The 22,968-nt window shown below is 38.1% G+C and overlaps 1 protein-coding gene across 1 annotated transcript in view; it reads right to left on the bottom strand.

Moving 5' to 3' along the window:
- LOC126925497 (probable G-protein coupled receptor 158) overlaps positions 1–10,839 on the bottom strand; it is a 169,092-nt gene extending 158,253 nt beyond the window's left edge. Inside the window, exon 1 of the mRNA XM_050741083.1 lies at positions 8,894–10,839. Coding sequence (XP_050597040.1) covers positions 8,894–10,277 — 1,384 coding nt within the window. The 5' untranslated portion in view covers positions 10,278–10,839. The remainder of the gene's footprint in view (positions 1–8,893) is intronic.
- Positions 10,840–22,968: the final 12,129 nt, after the last annotated feature.

Here is a 22,968-nt window from a genome sequence, read left to right as displayed (position 1 = left end):
AAACAATATGACGTGCAATACTAATTATTCGCTAATAATTCAAACACCGAGTATATTGCAGGAAAATACGATGAACAAAACATAATACGCGATAGACGCTGTGATATGAGATACGTGACAACGTAATAAGAGTTTCTCAGAAGCAACGCTAGTCGACTCCACTTTATACTCAAAATGTCTGCATTTTAATAAATTTCAAAAATAATGCTCGCAATAATGTCGTCCTTACATTTTGTTTCTCGATTCACCGACCTGTTCAACGTGGCGACTAAATTGGTTTACATAAAAATCTCGAACATGTTGGTTTACCAGGACAAAGTCCAGTTTCTCTTCTCGCCAAATATTAGGTTGGCAACTAAGTGATTGCGGATTTTGTCATTGCCAGCTAATGACAAAATCCGCAATCACTTAGTTGCCAACCCGATATTAAAGATACAACGTAACAAGATTATGGAAACTCATAGAGTGGCAATCGTCAACTTCCCTTTGATCATCGTAGTACACAGCAACTCTTGTTACCGGTAAAAGAATCTTCTCGCCGAACAGATAATCCGAAATCGTCGAAGCGTACGTCGGTGTGAAAGTTTTTTATTACTCGTGCACGCGACCCGACCGTACCGACTGAGAATTAAAACAATGGAAATAGGGCAGGGTAGCCGCTAGTTTCGCAGCGCATGTTCCATAGAATGCCGTTATACGCGTTCCAAGAGGCTACACGTTCCAGCAAAAGCAATTTTCGTGAAATGTTTCGCCGATTGTTTGCTGCTCGCTATTCACCACCGAGAGTTTAGAAGCAGAAAGTATATAGAGAAATGAGCTAGAGCAGGCACTTTCAATGAATGTATTAGCAATTAGTTGGCAAGTAGGGGAAAGCGGTAGACCGCGTAATATCGGCTTCGAACCAACCGTAACGTCAGAAGTGTCGAAAGCGGAGCAGCTCGAGTGGATCGAGGGTTTGAAGAGTTTAAACGAACCATTGTATCGCCGTTTAACCGCATTAAACCGGCCTGTTTAATATGTCCAATCGAAAAAGCTAACCCCAATCGATTCCGTGGCACTGCCTCGTTTTATTCAACCACGTAGACCGAGGAAATTACAGCGACTCGCCAACGTATCCCAACACCAGGCGAAACCGCGAATATTGTTATTCCTGAAGGTAATAACAGTACCGCACATTCTAGAGTATTGCGAAACGATAGTAGCATACATCTACTCGCGAAATTACTCGAACGTTTTTATAACATTTTTAGATGGACAGTTCACCAAACTGTTGTAACTTCGTCGCCTGATATGTCTCGCTTGTTTTTTTTTCCCGCGATGTTGACAAACGTCTCGGGTAGAATCTGAACGATTTCAAGGGCGACGTAACGTGAGACGTATCATATTTCGCGACGCGCTCCTCCAAAACGCTTAATCGATGCGTTCGACAGTGTCGCTTGAACGATACGTTCGATAGTTCTGTAGCGGAGAATAAGCTGGGCTCTCGTTTGGGAAACTTCAAGCGGTGGCAACGAAATCTCAAAAACTTTCGTATAACGCGGCTAATATATTCGTAGCAAGATTTTCTGATAAACATTGGAATACTTTGGTGCATCACCGTATCACGGCAAATGATTCAACGGCACAAGGAGAAATTTGGATATTTGACGAGGACACGAGACTGTGGAAACGCAAGTGGCAGTCGTTTCGTACTGACTGTGATACGCGATACCGTATCGACGATGCGGGTCGATGATAGCGACGGTAATTAACCGTTTCGTTGCTAAGTCCAACTATAGTCGTGATCCGTGAAACTTAATCCGATCCTACTGTTCACTCCACTCTGGCGAAGAACGAAAAACTCTTTGCCACGATATTGCAAGAAGTTCACAGAATGTTTCCCTTTCATTTCCATAAGCACTGTTATTCGATTGTTGCAATATATAACCTGGTCAAGGCCTTAAATTTCCTGCAAAATCTTCCCAGTACCTTCCATTCCACAAGACGCGCAAAAAGATCTAATCCCGTTGACCGAAACTTGGGAAGGAGCCGTTCCCCTGACATCAAATCGAATTTCCATATAGGGAAAGCTTCTTCTGGGAGAACGTTTCTCGTTGAACGGAACTTGCTTGCACGCAACATCAATCTGAAGTTCCAGCCAACAGCTTCGCAGCGAGACTCCATGATGAAACGAGTTCGAGTTGGGCAAACGTCGTCGTTTCGACAAACACCAGGCAACAAACACGAATTCGTTCTCCCGTGTACAACGGCGAAACGTCCAACAATGACGACAGAGAGAAAGAACAGAAAGCACGTCTGGTTCTCCTCGAGGCCATAAGTCGAGTACTGCACCGTATGGGGACAAGAGAGAAAACAGGAAGCAGAGGGCGCTCGGCAAACGAGCAAACCGCTGTTTACCTGACCCGGCTGTTTCCGTTTGCTTTGCGTGACGACGCAAAAGGATAACGTTCTTGCTGGAATTGTTCGGAAGAATCCAGCTTAACGCGTTCCTTGTCACGTACATCGCGTGGTCTTACTTGTCCGATGATTCGTTGAGGTTAGATTCGGTTCTTTGCTGAAGTTAACCCTTAGGCCGAGAACGTTCCTATGGTATCGTTAAGCTGCAAACCAGGGTCTTCCCCAAAGATTAGAAACTTCAGCGATGCCAAAATTATATTTGGCACATCAGAAACCTGAACACCGTGTATTGTTTCCGATAATGATTTCTTGAAGTTGGTAGGTCAGGATACGTTAAGATCTTTGGTATACTGGCGTTCAAGGGTTTGGAAATCTTACAGGCTTAGCTACGTAAAAAGAAGGGATAAAGGGAATATTAGGGCAAATAGTTGTGAATTTAAGCGTAACTTTTAATGTTGTTATCGATTATTGTAAGAGAGATACTCTGATACCACGAAGAAAATAGGAAAAAAATAGGTGAAATCATAATGGATTCAAACGCAATTTAAGTTAAATCGAATCGGATTTAGTTTGGATTAAGGAAATTATAATTTGTTGTACTAAAACTTTGAATGAAAAACTGCTTAAAGGAATGTTATAACTTACATGTATATATGCATATATATTGCAAAATTTTTGCCAAATAGATGAAAGACAGTTTGTCGTAATAAAACCTAATATAACCTAAAACAAATTTGACTCACGAAATTGATATTGATTTAAATATGCCAGTAATTGCCAAGGCAAACTCTATATAAACTAGGTTTAAGTCAAAGATACCTTAAAACAGCATGTTTGAACACTTCAAAAATTTGTAAAAGACAATCCGTCTTAATAAAACATAACCTGAAACCGCTGTAAGAGGAGAATTCTTTAAAAGAATGACAAAAATTTGGATACTCGAGGAATTTCTGACAGATGGAGGAAATACGATCCAGAATGCGAGCCTGTGTTACAAATGTATTCCATTTCCTTGGTATAACGACTCGCTTTTCATTCCACGGCCATTACCAGTTTTCCGGGAAACGAGGCCGTTCGGTTACAATATGTTAAGTACGAATCTCGAAATTGCAGCTAGCACGCCACGGAAACGTTGAATATACGTCCAGCAGTAAATCGTAAGCAATTTCGTTGAAGAGAGAGAGTAAAATCGATTTTAATGTAAACAGGTGTAAAAATCTCTTCGGATAAAAATTTCCCTAGAATTAAATCGAGTTTAGTCCTTAACAGCTATCATCGAGACGTCAGGTATTACCAACATATCGATACTATAAATTACAATCTAGTTAACTTTTTCCTATTTGAAAAATTGATAAAGTCAACCAAATGCGATATAATGTATTAAAGTCTAAGTATACTAAGTATATTAAGTCGTGAATATTTCAAGAAAATTATCGAGATTATTGGTCAGGCACTGGACAGCGACTTTGTTTTTCGACAATGCAAATCTAGATTATTTTTAACGATCACACGATGAAGGTTATGTTCTATAATGTGCACGACTTTTTTTATCTATAGGGTGTTACAATGGTTCCCTGTATTTCTTGAATTCCTCTTTTTGCGTGTATGTGTGCGTTAACCTCTTTATTGCTGAGTATTCCTTGTTGCAAATTCTTCTCGTCACTGAAATTCTTTTTCGGTTCTCCTTTTCTTCTCACTTCTTTTTGGTTGTATGTATCGCCATTTATTTTTTTTTTATTGTCAGAGAGTTAAAATTCCTTTCTGAAGTCTTTACATCGCTCCTCTTATCGCTACAACGTTTCTGTTTTTACTATTATATACGTTTGTTCCCTTTATCAGTGAAATTCCTTTCTTCCTAAATCCTTGCATCGTTCTCCTTATAACTACAAATTTCTTTTTTCATATCCTCATATCGTTTTTTTATCCCCGTGTGCCCTCCTCTTCTGGAAAACTCGATTTCCTTTATCGTTAGGTATTATCCCAGCAATCTTCCCCGTGACAGGATTGTTCTCCCCAAATGTGAAAGTTTTTCCAACTTCCAATTTCATCACCGTAGAGTGTACCCCAGGAAGTCCTTAGGATAACAGATTATTTCCCAACTATTGATCCACGTGGATGGGGGACACTGTCCACGGAACTACTTGAAAGCCAGAAGCCAGGACATGTCCACAGCAGTCAGAAACGATTTTAGAAGAAGTGACCGCTAGTTGACCGCAAACTAACCACAAGATGGACGCCGTTGTTCATGTCAGATACTTGTGACCAAAGGATTATACGATGAAAGCTGGAGATCTACCGGGGAGCTAGGCTATGTTGTGCCGTGCTATTGTAAGCTTAAAAATATTTACTGCCATATATTTCTAGGCAACCGTCTCCGCTAAAAGCTAGATCCTAGTATAGTTCAACTTAACTTTTGTTAATTGCCTGGTGGTACGACACGAAAGCTGGGGATTTATCGGAAAGTTAGGTTATGTTGTGCTATGCTGTGGTAGGTTTAAAAATATTTGCTGCAATATATTTCTAAGGAATCATCCGCGCTAGAAGCCAGATCCTAATATAGCTCAACTTAGCTTTTGCTAATTGCCTGGTAATACCTGAAAGCTGAGGATTTATCGGAAAGTTAGGTTATGTCGTGCTATGCTGTGGTAGGTTTAAAAATATTTCCTGCAATATATTTTTAGGGAATCGTCCGCGCTAGAAGCTAGATCTTAGTGTAGTTCGGTCTAGCTTTTGCTCATTGTCTGGTGATACGAAATGAAAGCTGAAGATTTGTCGGAAAGTTAGGTTACGTTGTGCTATGCTGTGGCAGGTTTGAAAATATTTGCAACGATATATTTATAGGCTACCATTTCCACTAGTATAGCTTCGCTTTCAGTGAAAACGGTTCCGTATATATGCGTGGAAGCAAATATTTTTGAAGCTAGTGTGCTATAATATAAGCTAACTTAGTTCTCGAGCTGATGCCCGGCTTAATACTAGAGCAGCTTTGACGTTTAGATACTCTAGCACTCGCAGAAATCCGAGAGTTTTATAAAATGAACGATAGTCTTATGAATTTGAATTCTATGTGAAAAGGAAGCTGTCCTTAAACCTTGGTGAATAATGCTTGACCTGAAAAGCATCTGCATGGTATTTCCAAGCAGAGCATTTTTAATTTAGCTCTATGTAAGTACACTGATTTTCAGCAATTTATTTACATTCCTTGATGTTTCAGACGGTGGATCGTGATAATCAATAAATAACGCAATATTGTATATTATTAAGTATTTTCTGTAACAAAGGAATGCTGAAACTAAATTATGCAGTCAATCGAAACAAACATTATTATTTCTCTATATACTGCTTCTATCATTTTCCTCAATATCATTTTCATATTATATTTCAATTTCAATTTTATATCATATTATTTTTTCAAATGTTCGTCTAAATATGAACATTGTTTATACGTGTAACGAACGCTATATTGCTGTAAAGCTTCTCAACAATTATAAATTATATTTTCAATAATATACAGTTATTAATATATGGTTCAATATATAATTTCGTTTATAATAAATGTCTTAGTATGAGTGAACGAGACCCAAGCCGTATATCCGGCAATTTTAACGACGTTATATGTGCACGCGATGCGAAAAACCGATTATTAAACCGAGAAGGTGGAAAAGTTGCGGCTAATACGGCAACGATACGCGTGCAATTAGCACGCCAGCAGACGATGCAATTAAACATTTAACCGTTAATTCGTCGGGCCGATATAATGTCTACAACGTTGCGACAAGCTTATAACAAGTTTCATGCCTTGATTTCAACGCCGGTCGTGAACGCTTCTCATTTTTCCTGTGTCTGGAATGACACATTATATCGGATAGGTTATATTTTTATCTTTGAAAGTTCTCAACCTCTTTTTTAAATTTAGTAAATGTAATTTAATTTGGTAAATATATATTGATAATTATTGGTATACATATTTAATATATATGACTTTACTTCATTTTATTAATTATTATTAATTATTAATAAGGTTATTAATAACAGTTTAAACACGAATAATGTTAGTAAATTCGTACAGCATACTATACCATAGTGAAGTCCTCGCTGTCAAATATGATTGGATGGATTTATTATAAGTCAGAGGTAATTAAAAAAATTCGTGAACATCCTGAAACACGTATGGCACAAAATCTGTTAATTAACGTGATCAGCAAAATTTGAAAGACCACCGCAAAATTTTTGATTGCGTAAATGATAAAAATAGAAAAGCGAGGAATTTTGTACACAGAGGAACCGAGACCAACGATCATAAAAATGAAGTTATCTAGAATCCGAGATTACGCGTAACCTAACCTCTAAGCTTCGAAAGATGTTACAGTGTCTTCGATTGCATAGATTGTGGAAACAAAAAATTGCTAACGATCGTTCTTCGTGATCTAAGATGGATAAACCGAGGGTAACAATCGTAAAAACGAAGTTAGAAGGAATCCAGGAAACTTTGTGCCTGCTCGAAGAGGCGATCAGATTTTTCGCAAGGGCCGGATATCGTAGTAGAAAGACCATCGAACAAAAAGGAATCACCATCGCGTATATTTCTTTCCCTCTTTGCCGTTCGATCATTCAATTTCGACAGACAATGAAGTAGTCCATACGGGAAGCGGAAGTAATCTGAGGACCGGCCTTCCATTAAAATCTGGGTCAGAATTCTTTGCTTCGTTCCGGCGAGTCGACGTTTCCAATATCCGCGACAGGCAATGGTTTCCCTAGGTGCGAAATTAAGTTGTAGAAAACGAAAAAACTGTGCGATAAGTTCCGTCAGATGTCTCTGTCATCGTTACGACAACCATCCCAATGTTTAACTCACAGTTCTGCCATTCGACAAAGTTTCTATATTTTTTAACGAAATATTGACCCATTTGAAAAAATTTACAATAAGAAAGAAATGTTCAGAATGTTTGACGACGTTTGAACTCCACGCTTCGCTACATTTCGTCTGTTATCTGAGCCCTATATTAGACTGTAATTTGAGCTCTACGCTGTACCATAACTTGGACTTTGCACTACGCCATAATTTGAATCCTATGCTATACCATAACACGAACTTTATGTCACGCCATAATTTGGTTCCTGCACTACCGACTATCTATTGGCTTGGCAATTAAGTGATTGCGGATTTTGTCATCAGGTTGTAAAGACAAAATCCGCAATCACTTAGTTGCCAACCTAATATTTGGATTCGTTTACTGTTCGCATTTGGGCAGATGTCTAGTTGGTTTATAGCGTAATAAATTACCTTTCCCTAGTACGATGTTAAAGGTACAACACGTGTGTTTCCGTTATTGGTCATCTAAAAGTGCGTCATCCATTGTCTTATGTTGTTTCACCACCTTCTGCCGTCTTTCCTGTCACGAACCATAGCTGTATCACGCTCACACCATATATTTCCTGTGCGATGTATTATAGTGTCACATTAATGGATCGTGATTTAGAAGCACATCTATCCAACAACGAAGAAAAGTAGACTTGTAGAAAATCTCAGATTCTTCTGTTCTTCGATAAATCAGCTGATTGGGAGCGTTACTAGAGAAAACCATTTCCAATAATTGGTGTTACTAATATTATTTATATTATAGCAAAATCTTGGTCAGATAAGCAGCTATCATAGTTCACAAAATTCCTGTAGAATATCCTGTAGATATTCAAACATGAAATTCTAAATCAAATACGAACATCTAAAAACTGGTCCAATTAACAAGCAGCAAAGGTTTTTTGTTTTATGGTATAATAAATACTGGGAGCTGCAAGGAAACGTAAAACTTCAACAACTGGGATTTCTTGTTTGGCTTTTCAAACTAGGAGGAGAAGACAACAGGTACCTGGATGAGTGGTTTTATTTAAACATTCTATTGATACTGTGTCGTGGACCAAGGGAAATCGACTGCTCTGTGTCTGCCACAGAATGGGCATTCTTCGTAGAGTGACCATTGCAGACTAAAGCTTCCAAGAAATTCTAGATTTTAGGAACTTTTAGTTGCCTTTTACCTTTGATCGGCAAAGCCTCAGTGATGTGATCTCACAGAAGCATCGAGCAAGGAAGCAAATTTTCTTTAAAGCCCTACCACGAACAACCATGTCATTGCCATATATTTATGGTAATTCTTGTCCAATGAAATGTAATTACGCCTACCTATTAATATGTCACTGTAATTAGTAAAAAAGATGTCTGAATAACTTTATCAGATAAATGAATTTTTCCTATTTTACTCGATACTCTTCGTTTTCTATCCAAGTGTATTTAAAAATTGCTAGCCAAGAACAGCAAGAAGCACAGTAAGAAAGACAGTCGACTATTCTTAGACTTCTACTCTTCATCTATTCAACAAAATTGCGGATAATGGTTCAAACCATTCACAGCTGATAATAATACAGAATCTCGACAAATATCGCAAAGATAGAGAAAGATCTGATCCGGCTTAAAGAACCAAATGAATTTCAGGTCACTCACCGCGACTGAATTGATCGTTATTCGCGATCACGCGCTCGGCGTTTTTCCTGGCGATGTAAAACCACTCGCTGCTGTTGCTCAGATACTTGTACTCGATCGCCAGGTCCTTCACCAGAATTCCATCTTGGTCCTGAAGTCGATGAGCAAAGGGACAGTAAAGCCAGTGGTCTCCATACTGCAGCTTGTCATAGCAATTCCCAGCGGCGAATATATCCTCGTCAAACTCGACCATCGACAAGACGCTGGCGTGTAACAGGTACTCCGAGGAGAGCATTACGTCTGGCGCGTATTTCCACAGTCTGGTCAGCATGTTGGCCCTGTTCACCGCGAGATTAGCTTCCAATTTGAACCTTTCCTGAGCATATTGGTCCACGATTCCCTCGCCCAGGTTTAAATCTGTCCCAGCGGTGCAGTTCTCACCGAGAATATGCTGATTCTCGATGATACGAAGGAACCTCGTGACGATGTCCACGTGGACAGGTTCCTTGCTCGACTTTCCTTGGTCTCCGCTCTTCTCATACTCCTCGTAATCTACATTTTCCGAATTGTTCCTGTCTCCGATCATGCCATAGTCGTAAACATCGCCTGATAGAACGATGTCCTCGTCGTCCAGGTCTTTCCTGTCACCAAACGATATTCCATGCACGATGTTTCCATAGCTTTCGGTCCCATTGCCGGCAGTTCTGTTAGAAATTTTAAAGATTTTAAACTTGTTTCTGCTCAACGTTTTCTTCCACTTGTATAAAGAATCGTTTCTATGGCGCACTTTCCCTTCTTTTCTTTTGTCAGACCCAGCTTCCGATAGTCTGGTGAGCAGCTTGTCCAATTCTGCTGTAGATCGTTCGTCGATCGTGCCCGACGATCTCAGATCTTGGCCTGAGATCGTGTTAGAGCTTTCACTCTTGCTCCTAGACCGGTCTGAAATCGAAATATCCTCACTTTGAGATTCATTGTCCATCTGCTCAGCTCTTCTACTGGATCCACTAAACACGTACGAGGACTCGGTATCATCTAGCTTCACCTGTCTCACGAAATGACTTCTGGATCTACCGTGTCTGATTTGGGTGGCTGGTCTTTCTATGTTAGTTTCCAATTTAGATCTAAAGGAGACCAACCGATCCTCAGGCTCCTGCTGATTGTCATCCTCGTCCAGTAGCGTGTCCTCCTCATCTTCTAGCTCCATTGAAGGCTCCGTCACGCTTTCGTGCATCTCCAGTTTGTCGACCAGCTTTCGTTCGATGAAGGAAGGCCGATGGTTCTGCTGGTGCCGCAGCAGTTCCTTGGGCCTCTCGATCTGAGCCTCTTGGTCAGCGTAGCCGGCCAGCCCAGTCCAAAGCGTGCACGTGAGCAGGACGAGCGCGTACCAGCGGCATAGGATACTCATCTTAGATGAGAATTCACGGCCATCAAGGGCAACGAGCTGTACAGATCCCGGCCCAGTCACGTCATCCGGACAGGAGCCGGGATTGCAACGCGGCTACCGTCATTTCCGTCACGTGTTCGCACCACTACGTTCCACTAGGCTTCTACCGATCCAAAATTAACTGCCACGTTTGTCTGTCGCATGTTTCTCGCGATAGATTCACCGAGTCACGATCGATCATCCGATGATCGACGATTTGCACTGTGCAGCCACGATTTCCGCACTGTTCTAAGAGACTTTCGAGTTTCTTGGAACAGGGACCACGGTTTCTCGCTGAAAATGTTCATCTTCTTTTCCAAGAGAAATTATAGGCAATAATCGAAATCGAGTTTGAGAGAGTTTGATAACGTTTGAGGGGCTGTTTCAGGTTGGGTCATCGGAATTTGAACAGTAAATATCGGTTGTGTCGTGAGTCATCGCTTCGAGCGACGTCGAACCGAGAGGATGACAGCGTTTTCGAGCGAGGGAGCGCCAAGATCCACTCGCGCTCGCACGCGGCGCCAGACTGAGGGTTGAAACGAACCAACCCCCGTGCTACGACGCGGTTACAACGCGCATGCCTCACCTGGATGATTTCGTTAGAATCAAATTGCATCTGTGTTTTCTTCGGATACGTGGCACGGATCCGCGTAAAACAGGGTAATCGTTAACGAGCAACTCGACAGCGTTCTTCGTTTTTCTTTTCTACACTCACAGCATATTGCAATAATCATAATACAAGTATAGATAGAATTACTGGTACGATGAAAATGATCAACTCTTAATGTTGCTAACTACTCGAAACGTAAGAAAATTGACGCGTTCTTCAAGTTTCTGAATTTTTATTTCTTTTAAAAATGTCAGCTGTTAAAGTAATTAAAAATCGTACGAGAATTTAATCAGCAACTCGATTCTATATATTCTTAATAATTTAATTATTTCGAATAAATCGTTCATTGCTCTTGTCAAAACCACCATAACTATTTATTACACTTTCGTTAAAAAGAGTTAAAAAGATGAGGAAGAGACTCGGATTGAAATTAATTGTTATTTTTAAATCGTTGCAATTATATTAAATATATTATTCTAATAAACAATTGATCTTCCATAACGTTGGAAACAGCACTGTCGTATTTTATTCTACGTCCTCATTACGTATATTATTATTTTCCATATTGTTTCGTTATTCAATCGATAAAGGGTGTCTCACTGTGCACGTAAGTATCTCGTTATATTGTGTCGGATATAAAAGAAAGAGCAATGTAACGCTCAATTGAATTTTCAAGCGATAGAATGTTAGCCAGACGATAATGATTAAACGACAACATTTATTCGTTATGACATATCGGACAATTTGTTGCACAATATGACAATTTATTATGTAACGTGTAGACGTATTGGCGAACGAGCAACGCGTCGATACCTAATGCAGCGGAAAATGCGTAGCAACGCGAAGTTTTCCAAGCCGGAGAAAAATGTTATGGCACACTATGGAAACAAATGGCCACCTCTGAATATAAAACGAATACTCAGCTATTTTTCTTTCCTACCCATTGAATAAATCACCATTTCACCGCGGCTATCTTTTCGTTAGAATTTATCGAACGATCCAATTTAAATGCAACTGAAATTTCAATTTCTAATCGACCGGTATACCAAACTTCTACAAACTTGTTCGAACCAAGTGGATGCAGAGCGGGAACAAGGGAAGCTGCACGTGGACAGCAACGATCCGATGTTTTAGAAAATCCAGAGTTCCTGGTATTTCGTACGATATATTGGCTTGGCAACTAAGTGATTGCGGGTTTTGTCATTAGGTTGTATGGACACAATCCGCAGTCACTTAGTTGCCAACCCAATAGAAATAAATGGGGAACTCAGTCGCGAAACGAAACGATCTGCAGAAACGAAAATAAAGATAAGATACAATGTGCTGGAACAAAGGTATTTCTATCGCGAACATGCGAAGAAAATGTGTGGTAGAAGTGTAGAATTGAAGAATGCCAGTCGTAGAGCAGAATTTCTTAGAACAGAACAACCATTTGCCTGGTGATGCTAAAAAATCGTGCGATAAGGATGGTATTAAGTTACACGTAAGATATTATGGTATTAAGTTACAGCTATGAACGAAACAACTACCACACCAGTGAAATTGACTGGTTCTACAATTTTATTTTAAAATTCCTACTTCGTGTTATATTTTTATAACTAAAAGAATAATATAACGACTGATACTTGTCGAAGTGTAAAAGGGTCCTGCAATCTGTTTATCGAACCCCAATTAACCAGTTTCCTCGTTTTCTGCAACTTGCCACACGTTTTTCAAATTTTTACTGCGTACCATTCAATATGCTGATATCAGTTATCAGGAAAATTCCGGATCAATCGCTAGATGCTAACACTAAAAATACCACACTGGTTCTACGATTTTATAAATATGCCAACCTTCGTTTAGGGACTATAATCGCAGATGGATTAATAATACCAAAAATGTAGTATATAACATGGAATTGCTTCTGTAAGAAAGTAATAAGTCAATGAATATAAAAATACTTTATTATTACATATTTTTTAAAAACCCCAGTCATTTTGATTGGTTTCGTTAAAATGTTGATGGTTCTAGTGTTGAGGCTACGTTAACATAAAATTAGCTATTTCGTTGGTGGATACTTTTTTCTCGAAACAGAGCTAGAACGAAGAAGACAATTTGTCTTGACGAAAAGTTCACGCGAGCTGAAATTTCCTCGAGATAAAAGGAATCCTCGACGACCTGTCTCTGCACGGAAGAGGCGTTCCGCGGAGAAAAGTTCAGCGAGAAATTTAACGAGAGATAACGATAACTCGACAACGATCCGGCAACGAAACCCTCAAAGGCGTGGCAACTCGAATAAGATACAGTTCTCGCTGAAGAGTTTCGTGAATTCGGTTCTATGTAAGCCGCGGGGGAACATGGTGGAGGAAATTTCTAGGAAATATGACACCGTCTTGCCAGATCTTACACCGTCTTGTTTGAATAAACAGCTGTTACTTTTGTACGAATTGCAGGAAATACCAAGGGAAACGAGAAGGAGAAATAATCTGCCTATCTATCACTTGCAAGTATTTTATATCGAAAAATTGAGGAGATTTCTGTGTAAAGGGTTCGTGAGATAAATTGTCGAATGACTGTTTGAGAAGCTTTAAATTCCGCCTGTTTAATATTACGTTCACGAATTGATAATTCAAGAGATTTCATTGTCGAATTAAAGAGAAATTTCATAACGACGCGAGTTTCTCCTTTCAAATTTCCTACATTTCAATTCTTTTCCTGCCTTTAATTCTTTGTTGTAACAATCTATCGTTCTGCTTATATCTTTTACGTGTTGTGCATTTTGATTTCTGTCTGTCGCTTGCGAAATTTCTTACGCGCAAAGCTTATGAAATGCTAACGTTATTCTTATTAAATATATATATATTAATAAGACATATGCAGCGACACTTGGCAACATTGCCAATATACCACCGAAGCGAACTGCCTAATGAGTCATCAATATCCTACCGGTCCTTCCGTCGAATGTTCGAGAAGAAGGCTGCATGGCAACGGTCGTGGACGTCTAACAAACGCGTGGATAGTGGGGATATTGAGGGGCGACAAAAAGAAAAGAATCGAACGCGATCGACAGTTAGGTTCGGACCAAGAAGCGATAAAGTCGAGTTGTAACCGGGCAGCGAGATTGACTGGCGAAACCGAAAGCGATAGGCGACGCGAAAGAAGACTCTTGTTAATAAATATATTGTTGGCCTAAGCATCGAGTGATTATTTAACGTACTATCACCTCACAAATATATATATTATATGAATTAGAACATATAATATAAGCAGAAAGGATACGATTCTACAAAGAATGCAACGGCAAATATAAAATAAAATTTCCTCAGATTTCACACGTTTTGGGAAGAGATGAAATAACCTATAATTATACATAATAATATAATAATAACAATGTAATTGCAGAATTTGTTCGATAATATGTATAATTATAACAATTCGATAATATGTATAATAACTTAATAAATATAATAATTTGCTCAATAATATATCTCGAGGAAATTGTAAAAAGCGACTAAAACTGCATGTAATATGCTAACACTATAATAGGAGGAGAGAATAGTGTCCAAGAGCTGATAAAATAGTATCAAAGGCGATAAAAAGAATTAACCATTCTATCACGAAAAAGCCGCTGGCGGTTGATCCTAAAAGGAAATTTGATGAGAACGATCAATTTACACGTCCAGGTCCGGCGAGGGGCCGATTCAAGTAATTCTAATGCGATCTGACCACGCTGGTATCGCTGCAGGCGATGAAAGGCTTCTTCAGACACTTGTTGCTGGCGCATGGTTCTTGATGGCGATAGTGATCGACCGTTTCTTTGGAAAATGACCAATCCTCGCATGGACGTATCGTATAATACGAGTGACGACGTAAAAAAAGATCTTAAAATCGATCAAACGCAAAGTTATTTTCAGCTGTTACAACGTCCACTTGGGAATGTATATTATTGGCCGGATATTTGGAATTGTTATTACGCGCTATATAAAAACTCGAAGAATTTAAAGAACAGAATTGGAAGCTTCGAATACGGAAACAATGGTAATTTATAAAATACATATGCGACTGTTATTAAAATAATAATGCTTTGTTATAACAGTTTCGTGAAAAAGAATCGTTAAAAAATTATACGTTTTATCGAACCTCCTACGTATAATTTTATCGGGCAATTTTTTGTAATTATATAAAATAAATATAGTTGTGAAACATGAATTTCGAAACGTATCAGAGCGTTTCTTACGATCTACAAGTATAAGTTGCAATGTTGCACAGTGCTGAATGCAGTGAACAAAAATTGAAATAATCGTTCGATTCTGATGTTATTATTTGATGATACCGTTAGTTTCGTTTATCTTGTATAGAATTCTATAGAGAATTCTTTTATCTGAACGTGAACTGCTATTATATAAACGAGAAATCATATATAGTAAGGATATAAAGTATTTGTCGCGCGACAGGTTTAAATAATCAGGCTGATCATTCTTGACCGTTGGTCAATTTCAATATTTGGATATTATAGTAGAATTGTTTTTGTCATAAACTGTCCGACACTTTGTTTACGTGCATGTTACGTGCACGAGTAAATGAAAAAATATCGATATTATAATATAATGCAAAATATGAATTTTATCTGTCTGATTATTGAATATCTTAACTTATTTCACAGTAACGTCATCGACTGCCGTTAGGCTTTTTTCCCCTTTTTGTTCAAACTAATTTATAGTTGAAAACTAGTATCAAAGAAGTGCGAATTTAGTCTTAGTTTGTAGAAACTATTAAAATGATAAAAATGTATATTGTATTAAATCGTTAAAGACACCAATTTATGATAAAAATTAAGAAATTGTTCACTTTGATTTTGTTATAATAGAAAAACCGTCGTTTGCTATGGCAAAAAATCGTTACCGTTTGATTGACATCCCGGCAACCTTGTCAAGTTATATAAGGAACACACAAGTCTCGCGCGAGCTCTTTTGTGCCTGAACTTCCGGAGAGTGAACATCGAAGAGGAACTTAAACATAAGGTAAATAAAAAAAAATATCACATAATAACATTGCAACTAGTAATTTATAACGTCTAAACCATTAATTTACAACACTTAAGTTATTAATTTATAACATTTAAGCTATTAATTTGTAACATATAAGCCATTAATTTATAACATTTAAGCTATTAATTTACAACATTTAAACTGTTATTTTATAACATTTAAGCTATTAATATACGACATTTAAACTGTTATTTTATACATTTAAGCCATTAATTTCTAACATTTAAACTATTAATTTATTACATATAAGCCATTAATTTGTAACATTTAAGCTATTAATTTATAACATTTAAGCTATTAATTTATAACATTTAAACTGTTATTTTATAACATTTAAGCTATTAATTTACGACATTTAAACTGTTATTTTATACATTTAAGCCATTAATCTCTAACATTTAAACTATTAATTTATTACATATAAGTCATTAATTTATAACATTTAAGCTATTAATTTACGACATTTAAACTGTTATTTTATACATTTAAGCCATTAATCTCTAACATTTAAACTATTAATTTATTACATATAAGTCATTAATTTATAACATTTAAGCTATTAATTCTATGTTGAGATCGATGCATAATATTAAATAACTCATGGGCGGGTCTCTTGCGTAGTCACCTCCGCGTGGTGAGACCTGGTAATTGGCATCGTTTTTCAAAAAATTAATCCGTTGATTAATCTTTGGAAAACGATGCCAAGCTAAGAACTACGCACCAGTCCGGTTTGGATCTCCAAATGCCGCCAAAAGAATTTTGGATGATCTGGACTGGACTGCAACGTGGGACACCGTGGGACACCGTTGGACACCGCTGGACAACGTTGGACAACGTTGGACACCGCTGGACAACGTTGGACACCGCTGGACACCGCTGGACACCGCTGGACACCGCTGGACACCGCTGGACACCGCTGGACAACGTTGGACACCGCTGGACAACGTTGGACACCGCTGGACAACGTTGGACACCGCTGGACAACGTTGGACACCGCTGGACAACGTTGGACACCGTTGGACAACGTTGGACAACGTTGGACACCGTTGGACACCGCTGGACACCGCTGGACAACGTTGGACACCGCTGGACAACGTTGGACACCGCTGGACACCGCTGGACACCGCTGCACCGTTGCACGTCGTTGGATATGTAGGATGTAGATATTGCATGTATGCATGCTTTGTTTAAAATTTGGATAGATTCATGCAAGTGTTACGTTGAAGATGAATGTTGTTGTAGATATATACATTTGTTTGTCTGTAGATCGTTAATGTGTAACTGCGTATAATCGTTAATTGTGTGCCTATTTGTACCACCTGTTTGTGTATCCTTACCCTTCCTCCACCACTTCGGAAGTTGCCCAACAAAACTAAGGTGCAAAGAGCCATTCAGTCGTCTGATTTTGTACCGATAACATGTGCTGCATCAGCGTAAAAAATAGCAGTATTTTCTAAATAAACGTTCGATAGGGAAAAAAAGAAAATTATCTAAACGATGTTTCGCTTCTGTCCCACCCTCCAGCCCACCCCACCCCCACACCCAACCCGCCATTAAACAGCTTTATTTTCAGGGAATATTTGTAACCGCGCGCAATGCGGTTGTAGAGTCAGTGTTTGATACGCGATAATTTCCTTTCAATATTTTAAAATCACTATAATTTTGATTAAATTCGATCAAATAATTATTCGCGAAAGTAATAAAATTCTATTAAAGAGATTTGTTACGCGATATTAGAGTACTTGTTCGCCGATCATAATTTAAGCAGTCGCGTTAACGTAGTCTTTTATTTTTCTTTTTTTATACATTTATTTTTTTGAATATTCGTTTTCGGTATTAGAGTCAGTGCCTCCCTCAAGAGGATAAAGCCTCTCCAGGAGCTCAAAAATGTAAGTAGTTTTATATAATGTATTTCAATTTGTTCTATGTATTATATTTTGCTTGAAATATTGTTGATTATAAAATAAAAATGATTGATAATTTAGAAAGTTGTAAATGTCCTTTCTAATTGAAATAAAGTTTTCAAGTCTTAACATTAAAGTATAATAAAACTGTCTCTGATGTGCATAAAAAATCACTGAATTGTCAATTTTTTGATTTCAAACTTTTATATTAGAATTTCAATTTCCATTACTCATTAGAGTTTATTAAAATTTCAGTCTTTATTATGGCTAAAGTTCCAAGTTTGTATTATGTATTAACAATATTAATGATGTCTTATGTTTTGTTATAGACACATCACAGCTTCAACTTCTTCATCTTCTTTGGGAATGTTCTAACAGTGGCTGAAAAGCCAAGAATGTAAGTATTTTTGCATATCGTACTTCAATTATGTCCATTCTGTATATTTTTCTTTCATCACTATCATTTAAGAGATACAATTTGATTGAAAATTTGTTAGGTTAGAATCTTCTTAGGTTATTCTTTCATTAAAATAAAATAAGTGTTAAAGTCTTAATACCAAATTATGAAACAAATGACTAACATATTTCACAAATCATTAGATTCTTCATTTTTACATTTTTAACTTTTATATTAGAGTTTCATTTTTTATACTGATCAAAGTTTATTAGAATTTCAATCTTTATTATTACCAAAGATACAAATTTAATAAACTTCCATTTCTCGTTATCTCCAACTTTTCTCCAACAATCTCCAATCACTCATCACGTTTTATTCTGTGTTTTATTTAGTCCACCACTGGACCTTCCACGGTTCCTGTCTGATGTTAATCTCCATAATGATATTCGCTGGAGTGGCGCTATAGCCATGGTACGCCCTCTGTTTCTCCGCTTCGAACGGTGAGTCGCATGCGTTTCTGTTCCTCCGGTCACCCAATCATGTCGTAGGATGAAAGGTCCGAATCGGCACGGGTGACTTGGTTGTATACGTAGAATTGTTTGCGAGCATAGTGACCGCGGGTATTTTTAATACCCGTGAGTAGTAACACTCTTGGTTAAAATTTATTAATTTAGGATAGGTCTTCTTGCATATCGCAATTATAATAATTAGCTTCTTAATAGTTAGGTTAAACATATATTCGTGTTATTTATAAATATGTATGTTAATATTCCGTATGAATATTTGCAAATGGCAAATATCTTCACGAATATATCTTGATTTTAAGCAATGAATTTTATTAAAAATAAGAGACGCTGAAGCGATCTCGTTTGAGCATTTTGTAGTGGAGAAATCGGATACCCTCCGATTTCGTTGCTTTGAAAGATGCAATTGTAACTGAATGATCATGACGATACGATTTTCTCTTTCGTGATAATGTTAAGTCACGTTAGTTTGTTTCACTTTGGATAGAATTTCAAATACGAGTTAAAATTCATTTTCTCCCGTACAAGAATGTGTGAAATTTTACGTGCAAGAGGACACTTCGCGACAGGTAGATCTTTGAATCAAAGCGATCATTTTGAACATTGCTTTTGCATTTTCGAGTATGTGCTTTGATAAAGAGATCGCCTGAGATTAGTTCTTTCTTAGTAATATATTTGGAGTCAATTGTTCCATTTGATCGAGTCTCTGTCCTTTTCAATTAACGCTACCTTTTTTGCAATATTAAAATTTTGTTCTAATTTATTAAATTAATAAAGTAGAGTTACTTAGTTACTATTAAATTAATAAAGTAGATTTAATTAGAAACGAAGTAGTAAAATATAAAATCAAGGAACGTTAGCCCGTTAAATAAAAATTACACAAACTAATCGTCTTTTTAGATCAGGATTTTCAGGTTTAACCCTTTCCGTGCCCATTGTCAGGACCCCATTCACGTGCCCAGGTGCTACTTGAATGGGAGAAAGACATTGGGCACGATGATCTAGAATTAAGTAATGTAATAATTTCTCAGCGACTGACGATGTGTTAGTGTATCGTGCACGACGTATTTTCCACATTATGTGTGTGTGTGTGGTTAGGCCGTGGAATTGCGTCGCATTTTTCCAATCCTTACAACTTCAAGTATTAAAAATGTCGAGACATATATTGATTCAATTACGTCACAATTTCTGATATCATCCACACGATTAAGTGTAATCACACTCTTGATATTCCTATCAATTGCAATTATGGTTCTAACTTTACATATATTCATTTTTAAAATATAATTCCCTCACACGTGTTTTATCACGTTTCACGCAATGGTCGCTAGCCTTCGTCAGTCGATTTCAGGAAAAAGGTACGTACCTTAGAGTGTGCATGATATGTTAAGCTCGGGTGTCGGAGGCGTCCCGGGACGTCCTCTCTAGTGTAGGACCTTTGCGCCCGAGCGTTTGTGTGAGAACCGTGGAGTGTGTGTGTTGGTGTGCCCGTTTTGCCATTTTTTAAATCTAGCGCTAGGTAGGATAGGTAGTATACTTTCTGGTGTGTCTGTTATAATTCTAAGTAGGTAGGGCCGGGCAGGTTGGCACAGTCTCAGGTCGGGTAGGCGCGTTTTCGTGTGACCAACCTGTTTCTGGAAATTTATTTGAAAAATCGACGGTGAAACTGGCACGAGTAGAGCATGCTCTCGTCTCTGGTTTTGCCTATCGATTTTTCGAATTTCGCGGTCGCGGTCGCGAATGGGCTCGAAACGAACGTTCATTGCTCGAGCACGCACATGCGAGTGGGCAACGATCACAGCTGTGATCGTTGGCCAGTCCATGGGCACTCCAATCAGCTTCCGCGGTTTATATTTTTATTTCACCTTTATAAGTTTTTTTTTTTGTTTGCGATTTAGAAGTCTCGAGCTTAGATTTAAGTTTCAGCGGGCATTGCGCTCGAAGAAAGAAGAGGCTATATGCCGAAGAGACCCGGCAAACTGCCACTCAAGAGGGTAACTACCAATGGCTCCCCATCCTCTGGGTCATCCAGAGCATGGGAAGTCATTATCGTTACTACTTTGTCACTATGCTCGCTTTTAGTATTTGTAGTAGTAGTAGTAGTAGTAGTAGTAGTTTTTGGCCGATGTATATCGGTCCATCGTCCCATTGGGCAAATCGCGAATTTTCTTATTAGTGTGGCGACAGATTATTTACGGGTCGAATTAGAGTTGCGAAATAACATCGCGGCTTTTAATTAGCGAGAAAATGATTACGGTTTGAATTAGAGTCGCGATAAAATGATAATCGCGTTTACTTTAGAGTTTCGAATTACGATATCGCGATTGTCTTTTGCAATTTTTATTATCAATTTTTAGAATTTCTTAGAGAACTATACGTATCAGAATTTATCATGTTTTCTATTATTTAAAATTGGATTATAAAAATGTTGATTTTTAATTAATTTTATAGTATTGCAAATAGCAATATCAGAATATTTAAAGTAGCTTTCTCATATAGTAAATAGTAATTTTCATTGTAATTCACTTTGAAAGAGTTAGCGTTGCGATAATCAAATGATCGCGTTTTCTTAAGTAGAGTTGCGTTTATGAAATGCCCAAACCCTCCGACTGCATTTGTCGGACACTGTTCCTGGATCACACGATACAGCTGCAAGAGCTGTACAAATGTGATCGTTGATCGGCAACCTCCTAAATGGTTGCATTGCGATCACTCGCTATTAGTGTTGCGTATTGTTTAAATACGAGTGCGTAGATTTATATTTATTAGCGTTGCGTATCAAATTTCGCGAATTTTCAGAATTTTTTTTTTTTATGGTAGATTAATTGATATTTGCAGATATAAAACGAAGCACTCGTTGCGTTTGATTTTGAGAACTTTCTGCTTCATAAATATTAGTAGTAAATTAGCGTTGCGAAATAAGAATATTCCTTTCCACTCGCGGTTTGTTGATCGGGTTTACATAGAGTGGAAGGCGATCGCATTTTAGTAGCCCTTCTGGCTACTGCACTGTTTCTTTTTCAGTGCCCCTTAATGTCCCCCTTATTAATACGCCCTTTAATGTCTCCTTTATTAATGCGCCCCTGACTAACGTGCCCCTTATTAATGCGCCCCTAACTAACGTGCCCCTGACTAACGCGCCCCTGACTAACGCGCCCCTGACTAACGCGCCCCTGACTAACGCTCCCCTGTCTAACGTGCCCCTTATTAACGTGCCCCTGACTAACGCGGCCCTGACTAACGTGCCGCTTATTAACGTGCCTCCTATTAACGCGCCCCTGACTAACGCGCCCCTGACTAACGCGCCCCTGATTAACGCGCCCCTGACTAACGCGCCCCTGACTAACGCGCCCCTGACTAACGCGCCCCTGACTAACGCGCCCCTGACTAACGCGCCCCTGTCTAACGTGCCCCTTATTAACGCGCCCCTTATTAACGCGCCCCTGACTAACGCGCCCCTGACTAACGTGCCCCTAACTAACGCGCCCCTGACTAACGCGCCCCTGACTAACGTGCCCCTTATTAACGCGTCCCTTATTAACGCGCCCCTGACTAACGCGCCCCTGACTAACGTGCCCCTGATTAACGCGCCCCTGACTAACGCGCCCCTTATTATTACGTTTATTACTGAAAATACTGCTACAAGACATATTCCTTTGTCAGCATGAACGTAATTATGAATGTAATATATATATATTTTTTCATTATATTTCATATATATACTTAATCCATATATATATATATAGATGTATGAAATTGTGAGCGATTTCATGCGTAACAAAGTATTATAATGAAATATCTTAATGTTGCTACGAAGATTTGAAATATTTTTTAAAATTTAATTCATTGCTATTAGAATTAATGCTGGTGATTGTTCGTTCTTAGAACCATAACTTTTAGGATCTTTTTGGCCGCGATATTTTCAATCTTTAGACAGTAATGTATAATTTTATAAATATTCGAATTTCACGAAATGATTTATGTGCATATCTTTCGGTTTGTTATGTTGCATAAGAAATAGCTGTAGTAAATAAGAATAATATAACAATAAATAACAATATAATAATAATATAAATAAGAAGAAAATAACAACAAGAAAAACAGACAAAAATAACAGACAGTAAAAGTTAAAAGGCAAAAGCAAGCGATTTTATATTAATCGGTTTTACTCTCATCTTTCTATTCAAACCAGATTTTCAATTTTCAAT

This window comes from Bombus affinis, chromosome 16 (assembly GCF_024516045.1).
Source record: "Bombus affinis isolate iyBomAffi1 chromosome 16, iyBomAffi1.2, whole genome shotgun sequence".
Lineage (NCBI taxonomy): Eukaryota > Metazoa > Arthropoda > Insecta > Hymenoptera > Apidae > Bombus > Bombus affinis.
This window is presented reverse-complemented; position numbering and strand designations above follow the sequence as displayed.